At 41.3% G+C, this 8,379-nt stretch overlaps 2 protein-coding genes across 6 annotated transcripts in view; one reads left to right on the top strand and one right to left on the bottom strand.

Annotated features, from left to right (window-relative positions):
• Positions 1–8,379, top strand: part of PKD2L1 (polycystin 2 like 1, transient receptor potential cation channel) — a 311,230-nt gene that overhangs the window by 291,103 nt on the left and 11,748 nt on the right. The gene's annotated exons all lie outside the window — the stretch shown is intronic.
• LOC146435381 (WASH complex subunit 2A-like) overlaps positions 2,291–8,379 on the bottom strand; it is a 32,782-nt gene continuing 26,693 nt past the window's right edge. For all 5 annotated transcript variants that reach the window (XM_085065376.1, XM_085065373.1, XM_085065375.1 and 2 more), the window contains 3 exons: positions 6,721–7,323; positions 5,926–6,100; positions 2,291–2,775 (listed from right to left, as the gene is read on the bottom strand). In XM_085065376.1, the coding sequence (XP_084921502.1) occupies positions 2,639–2,775; positions 5,926–6,100; positions 6,721–7,323 (915 nt within the window). In that variant the 3' untranslated portion in view covers positions 2,291–2,638. The remainder of the gene's footprint in view (positions 2,776–5,925; positions 6,101–6,720; positions 7,324–8,379) is intronic.

Here is an 8,379-nt window from a genome sequence, read left to right as displayed (position 1 = left end):
AGGTGGCTCGGGCGGCTCGGCCGGCCCTAGCACTGCCGGCCTTTGCTCGGGGCCAACCTGCAAAGTCGGCACGGAGGCCTTACGCTCAGGCCGAGAGGCTCCCAGCATTGCCGCTGTGTCCGAGCGTAGCGCTGCGCCCGGGAGGCAGGGACGGGCTGAGTCAGAGCGGACAGCCAGCCCGCTGTTGGCAGCCAGCAGGAGCCAGACACAGCTCTCGGGCACCTTCACTGAAGTTCAGCGCTCGATTGTACTCCCTTCTCAGTGTAAGGTGGACAGGCCAGGCTCCAGAAGCAGCGGTTCCCTTGGATAATCACAGGCTAGAGAAAACGAGCTTATCCTATTACTAGGTGCTAATTACATTAACCACTTTACTTTCCATTTAGGTTTTAAAATACGCAAGACCTACCCTGACTAGCTGTTAGGTTTCAGGCCCAGTTAAAACTGGCTTTCCAGGATCATGTAGCAGGCATGGAAACCTGTCAGAGCTTCTGGATGCTGTAATACTGGGCCTTCCACTCTGCTCTTCCACACAGCCAGGGTTTATAAAATAAAAAAAAAAATAAAAAATCCCAAACCAACAAAAAAAACCCTCCAAAACTCAACACAGCCCAAACCCAAATCCTCTAGTCACCATTCTGACCAAGCCCTCCCAGAAGTGAAGTGCCTAGACCAGGCTCTACTGTCTGTTTAAACTGAGGACCACACATTTTAATATGTGAAGAGACACAGGAAAAGGCACAAAGACTCTCCCTGTGCCAGTTAAGAAAGATTAGGTGGGAAGAAAGGTTCTGATCTACATCATAGTGCAAGTTTCTATGAAGAGCTTTTCTCTGCTGAGCTTTTACATGAAAGTTTAAGAAACACTTTAAGGCAGGAGCTTTTTTTCTTCTACTCCAAGAGCTCTTGGCCCTCAGAGTTCTTAACTTGTGAACAGCCCTCTTTGCAATGCTAATAGAACTTATTAATGTGGAAGGCCAAGAAGACAGGATGCAGAAAAGAAATATAAGAATTCACCATCTTTTTCCTCTTTCCTCCATCTTATCTTTGAAGCCCTTCTACGCACAAAAGAAAAGAGTAAAGCAGCAGTCCAAATGATGTATGAGGCATATGCAGCAGATGTAATGCCTACAAATAAAGTTCAAGTGCTTTCACTGTAGACACCCATTTGCAAATAGCCCCCACACTCTCTTTCAAGCTGCTACTCCCAGTTTACCCCCCACTTAAAATGAATCATTGCCAGGCCCACCTATAGCACAAGTCAATACATCATATTTCTCCTTTATCCCTTCCAACCTTTCCTTCTGCTTTACCCTCATTAGTGCTAGTTGTTTCAGCTGTAGTATTTACTGTGCCGGAAAAAGGAAATCCAACTTGAGAAGCAAGAGACTGAAGCAGATGTCTGAGAATAAGGACTTCAGTGCAAGTGGGAATTTATCTCAAAGAAGTCCTTCTTTAAATTCACAGAGAGCAGAACAGTCTTAAGAGTTGGAGATCAAGTAGTACATCACTATCACAAAAGCAGGGAATCTAGTCAGAATTGCAGGCAGTCACTTGTAGAATAAAATAAACATTTGCTCCTCCTGCATTCCTGTGCTGGTATGCATGCAGGTGAGCAAGCATCTACCATTGGTATCAAGTATGGTTAATGGCATCTGTTCCACAAGGGAATCTAAAAAACACAGGAAGCAAAGTTAAGCCAAATACATCAGACAGAGGGATTCCACAGAGTAGTGACCTCCTGTAAACAGCCTACACTGTGTTATGGATGAGAAGGGAAAGGAGACAGCAAGCCTTTAGGCACCAAAGAGTCTCTGCATAAAGTATGTACATAGGCTTGTTAAACTGGAAGTGACCAAGCACGCTCTGTACAGATGGACTTTGTGAAAAGTGTTATTTTTAAAGCTCTGCAACTCCATGCAGGTGAAAATTCTCATTTAATAGTCTACAACATGAACAGAAGACACTGTTAGGTTTCTGTTGTCTTTGTGGGGCACTCTGTGCTCATTTGTAACAAACTCTTCTTGGCAGAGAAATATTAAGTGTTATCATTTTTACAGCCCACATTAGCTGCCTATGTGAAATACCTCATTCTAGCTGGTGTCAGGTCCTGCGTTGAGATTTCTTAACTGCTTAATTCCCTAATAGAAGCTGTACCTGGTACTGAACCCAGCCTTACCCTACCATTGGCAACTGACCCAGACAAGGCATGGTGGTGTTTTTGACTGCTTTCAAGTCATGGTGCAGACGTTCTAAGAAGGAGGTAAAGAGGAAAGTAAGACATGCAGACAGATCAAGTTTAACAGACTCCATTTACTATTTATCAATTATTTTATCTATAGATCTGTTCAATAAAACAAACTATACTTTATATAATAGATTACTTCATTGCAGGTACTGCACAGGCTATATTCATCTGGGCACCATGGAAACATGATAGCAGGAGGTTACTGTATTTTTTAAAAAATATATAATTTAGCAGAATTAGAGTAGCACAAGAGAATACTAACCATTTTAAATGGGTAATCTCACTTAAATATCCATGTCCATCTCATTCCAGCTCTACTGAATTAGAAAATCCAGAGTATTAGTACTGGACAGGGCATAAAGAAGGCTGCTTCTCTGCCACACATCCCCTTGACTACTGGCCTCCAAAGGCATTCAGTGGGTCATCAAACGTGCTCAGGATCTTGCTTTCTGATTTTGCTTCTGAGGCTGCTTGGGAAGATCTGGTTTTAGGAATGGGTATCTTGACTTGGCTGCTAGAGAAGATATCATCTAAAGAGGGGAACAAAAAAAGATAGATTTTAATGAGAAGTGACTACTAAACAGAGCAGTGACTGCCAAGGACATTCTGTGATAAACAAATGCTTTCCTGTTACTTGTGATTCTGGATGCAGTTGTAAGGACATATGTGGGAGCTGTTAGCTGTAAGTCAAATCAAGATTTTTTTTCCTTCTCAGTAGACAGCATAATACTTGTATTTTATAACATGTTCAGGCTCTCATAAGCATTTGAAAAGTACTAATAAATTAAAGCTCCACAATGAATTCTATCATGTAAGTGCCAGATGACATCCCTCTTATCTAGAACATAAGTGTCTGAGGAACCTGAGAGATCCAAGAGCTGTGAGGTTGTTGCTAAAGAAAATCAGAAGAGGATAGTCGTTGCTAGCAACTACAGGGGTGATATCCACTAACCATGAGTCTAATCTACAGCACAGAAAGAACATAATATAAAATCTCCTGAGAACAGAGCATTGCTTAAGATGCAAGGAGCTAACCAACTATAACCACAATCCTGATGAATATTCAGAAGTCTGTCTAAAGTCTTGAATCGAGGTCTTCCACCATCTTCTTCAATACAAGTATTTCTGATGTGAATAACTAGGACCACAGAGTTGAAAAATATCCCACTGCCATTACGACTGACAGTAAGACTGTGTAGAAATTAAACCAACATGGATAGTCTGTGTCAGCTGCAGAGCTCACAGTCCTGCAGTTCTTGCTGTATTTAGAACTGCTCGTGTTTAGGACTGTGCTCCTGGAAAGAGATGAAACTGCTACCATACACATGCTGAGGGGTGGCCATGGGGTTTTCAGAACATACACAACAGTGTATCTCTTCCTGTAAACTAAGAAACTTAGGGTAAATTCAGATTATGTAGTTGGAGTATAAAACAACAAAAAAATTACAATACTGTGCTTCACAAGGCCAGTGTAAGTGTAGCACATAAGTGGTCTTGAATCCCTACTAAGAAAACATGGGTGTTATATAGAGGTTAATATAGCCACTGAGATCAGCTAAGTTGGTTAGAGCATGGTGCTAGTAATACCAGGTTATGGGTTTGATCCCTGTATGGGCCATTCACATAACAGTTGGACTTGATGATCCTTGTGGGTGCCTTCCAACTCAGAATATTCTGTGATTTACTAGTCCAGAGTATGAAAACTTGTATTTCAATCTTCAGAATGTAGCCTAACCTTCAGCAGAGGCCAAGCACAATGTGCTCTACCACAAGGTGTTTCCCTCTCTTCTCACTACTACTTCCAATTCATTCCATGTGTCTGCTACTGTGCTGATCATAGGGATTACACAAGAATAATCCAGGACTGCATTTCAGCACAAGAGCAGTTTAGAAAGACAGCAAAACAGAGTAATCTCCTACTGGCATCACTCCAAAGCAAGCAGCTATCACATGCATTAGCTTTACAGAGGAGGGGAAGTACAGAGAGTGTCATAAGCATTAGAAGTATCACTCCCATTTTATTACAAGGCTTAAAGAATAGAAAAATTTTGCCCAGGGAAAACAGTATTTGTCAGAGCACAAGAAAGCTCAGTTAGCATTTTGCAGACAGGCAGAGGTGACATCAGCCATAAGGTGATTGAGGACTCTAGTGACTGGAAGTTGTGGTAGGCTGAAAGAAAACAGCCTGTAGCCTTCACCCTCCTCAAACTGCAGCTATTTACTGTTTCATCTGTAGCAGAAAGGCTCTCATAAGACAACAATATACTGCTCTGATAAAGTGCTACCATGATCACTTAAGCCAGTCCTTAATGTGAAGTGTAGGCAAGTGCCAGTTCCACAACTCTACTGCCAGCTGGACATCCTCATCTTCAGACATCTCCCTGCACTCCTGTTGGTGTTTTGGAGCTCCATGGGCACTAGGAAGCTGCATACCTATGGCTGTACCACTAAACAGTCACCACTCTAGAGGAAGATGAAGTCCATCAGATGCAGGTGCTTTAGATCCAACAGGCATCAAGATCAGCTGTGACATCAAACACAAAGCTTTAGCACCAGAGTTGATGTCAAAAGTGGAAGTACAAAGAACAGGTTCTGCTGTGGCTAATTTTCAACTGTTTTTTAATGGCACTCTACAACTCTTTTTTCAACATTCAGTCCAGATTTTTGTGGTGAATATTTGGGAGGAATAACTGCTTGGCAGATTCTTTCATTTACAACAGACTACATGAAAAAAAAGAAAATTATTAAAATAAGATACTTTAAAAATCATCCAATATGTATTTCAAATACCTTCCTATCAAACCTGTAAGTCTTATTTTTTGTACCAGTTGAGAAGATTTTGAAATCTCAAAATGTTCATTCTCCAGCAAGTTTTCTAGCATATAGACTTCAGCCGTAAGACTGGAATGCTTAGCAGCAGTCCAAGTAAAACAGCGGTAAGTCAGGTTCAATTTGAATAGTTAGAGGGAATGAAGACTTGACAAGAACCAAAGATAGAGAGGAATTTTTTGTCTTAGAAAAGAAATACATGCAATCTCAAAGAAGAACATGTAGAGCCTAAGAACAGACACAGCTGAGCATCAAATTACTTTCATGGTCTCTGCTGATGGAGAAGAAAGGAGCATGCTTTGCATGATTTCACATTACTGCTTGTTTTTTCAACAAATTATACATGGCAAACATTTGCTCTCAGGTGTAGTATCTATAAATTGTCCTGGGTGCATGAATGTAAACAAAAGCTTATGGGCCCCAAGGTAGTTAACACAATAGTGAATGTGGGATGGGAAGAGATGCTAATTTGTTCATATCAGTGACTCATCTGAAAGTACAATACAAAAAGTGTGGAAATTGAAATACAGTATCTGTCTCAGAGCCGAAACAACATGAGATGAGTCTCTTAGAAGCTTGTATGGAGTAATTCCTACAGGTAAGAAAATCCCTATAGAAATGAAACCTTTCCTCAGAGCAATTTTATACACTCTCCTAATCCACTTAAATGCCACGCTAGTTCTACAAATCTAGCAAGTTTTCATCCAAGATTAAAATCCAAAGAAGACCAGAGATTTCAGAGCAGCTGAAAAGTAAAAGAAAGCAGAGGATTCTAAAACATCTTAGATGAATGCAACTCAGAACAATATTACAAGACTAGTAGCAAGATTTTTACTTTTACATACACTTACCCATATCATCATCAAATATGGATTTTTGTTCCACCTTCTTCTTGGTCTTTTTTTCTTTTGGTTTTACAGTTAGATCCGCAAAAATATCAATGTTATCATCAAACAGGTTAGTCTCTGGCATTTTCTCTTTCATTTTGGTCATTGGCTTAATTGCTTCAGTAGCAAATATATCATCCTTGGAAAAAACCATAGAAAGATCTCATTAAGCCACAACACACTTCGCGAGAACAGTCAAATTATCTGTATGCAGCAGCTGAGATGTTTAAAAGACCTGGGCTTCTTGGGTTTTTCAGTCAAAGGCTGAATTCAATGATTGGAGAGGTCTTTGTCAACCTAACTGAAAAGAAGTTTGAGACCCTTTTCCTCATGGTGGACTTGGCAGAAGTGCCTTAGTAGTAGATTGTACACAGGTCAAGTACAGGACACAGAGGCCTGTATCAAGCGCCCAGCTCACCAATTTTATTCCTTTTTTTAAGGTTTTATTTGAGCTGCTGAGCATTGAACAGATAGTTAACAACCAAATACCTTATTCTGAAAAAGCTAAGTTGTCACAGCACATTTAGTGCATGCCTGCTCTGTGTTAAGGCTCCACCTTTTAAACCACTGCTACTAATTAGGGGGTGAACAAGCAAAGAAAGGGTTTCCATTTCCCAGCAATGGAGCAGGATAGAGAGTTTACTTCACTACCTATCCTGCACACCCCAACCTATTCAGCAGCCACCATTAGGCCTAAGTTAGAGGGGTCTGCAATGGCTCTGGGGAAGAAAAAATCAATGTGGCAGGTTCAGCCATTACCTCAAAGATATCTTGGGCAGTAGGGTCAACTGCTTGGCGGACAGCAGATTTTAACTCCTTTTTTCCAGTTTTCTGAGAGGTGAAGAGAGACTCTTCCTCTTCTTCCAGAAAAGGTATAGGGCTGCTTTTTGTTGAAGATTTTTGTTGTACAGGCTGGAAGAGATCATTGCTGTCCTGATCACCCAGATCAGGCTTTTTTTCCCTGCTCTTGATGGGTTTGTTAGCCACACTGTCTGGCATTCCCTCCTTCAGCTTTGATTGTGCAGATGGTCTGGATGTTGAGCTGCTTGCAAAAAGATCTTCAGATTCAAACAGATCATCCCCATTTTCTGTGGATTCTGGAGGAAGGAGTTTATCTGTCCCAGCAGACAAAACACTGCTGTGAGCTGGCAGTGACAAGCTAGAGAGAAAGCCATTTTCCTGTGACTCTGCTTCAACAGCAAGAGGCTCCTTTATGTTCACTACCGCTGACGTCTGTTTTGGTAGAGAGAATTGTGACTCTTTAGTTGTGTCCACGTCGTCACTCACTTCAGCCTCTTGGGCAGCCAGACGGCGCGCCATTCTGCTAGGGGGTCTGCGCTTTCCTGGAACCCTGATCCTGGTCTGCAAAGAAGGAGGAAAAGCAGAGCAGGATTATACCATAAGGAAAAAGCCCCACAGGACATTCAAGCTTGGAGTAGTTTGGAGAAGGTTCAGAAATAGAACCCAGGACTTTTGATTTGCTGCCTTTAGTCATTCCACAGCAGGTGGAACAGGTGTACAAAAGCAACAGCACTTGCAAGTAGAGTCACAACAGATCAGCAAGCCATTCTAGCCCCTTGGTTTTCCCTTGGCTTTAGGTAATACCTTAGTCAGTCTGACAGCTTGCTAATCTAGGGGCTTTTACAATGCAGTTCAAGCCATGACTAATTATATTTCCCATGCAATTTCATTTTATGCATAGCCTCTTGCAGTTAATTGCTGCTTTTAAGGAAGCCCCCTGCAAGTTTCCATTATAGCCTCTCCCCTACCCCACACATACAGGAGTATTTACATGGATAGGAAATGGATCACTACAACCTCTTCTTCCCTTTTGTTAATTGCTCCATGCACTGTTCTTTGAAAGGGCAGGCAGAATGCTGGGCAGGGTGCTTTGTTCCAGCCTTTGGAAAAAAGTGCATTTGACTGGATATATTTACACTCAAACTTGAATGGTTGAAGAAGCAATGATATACCGAAACTACAATGTAACCTGAGTCACAAAAAACATTCACTGTATAGTTACCAAAATATTTCTTCTCAGATTACTTCTGTAAAAAAACATGCATCATCACTACACTAAAATAAATATTCAAGGTTGATCATATGCAGCTACAGGCACTCTATTCTTTGCAAGCCTATCTATTTAAAAGTATCACAATAGAGAGCTTTGTCTGTTGGGACAGGCTGCTATTGGAAACAACTATTACTAATGGTAATGCATTAATCTGATGTACAAGCATCAAACCCATTTGTCACTAAGGGGCCATGTCAGCCATTGTGGTGATGTCTGCTGCATCTTCCCAAGTCATCTCTGCTGCTTATCTAGTAATGAACAGCCTCATCAGCATTAAGGGAAGAAAGAATATAAGTTAAAATTTGAAGTTTTCTTACTGAAATTGCTGCTCTCAGGAAACACCG

The sequence above is a fragment of the Lichenostomus cassidix genome, chromosome 6 (assembly GCF_008360975.1).
Source record: "Lichenostomus cassidix isolate B80296 chromosome 6, HeHo_3.0, whole genome shotgun sequence".
NCBI classification, from domain to species: Eukaryota; Metazoa; Chordata; class Aves; order Passeriformes; family Meliphagidae; genus Lichenostomus; species Lichenostomus cassidix.
The sequence above is the reverse complement of the archived record's forward strand: the minus strand, read 5'-3'. Positions and strand labels throughout refer to the sequence as shown.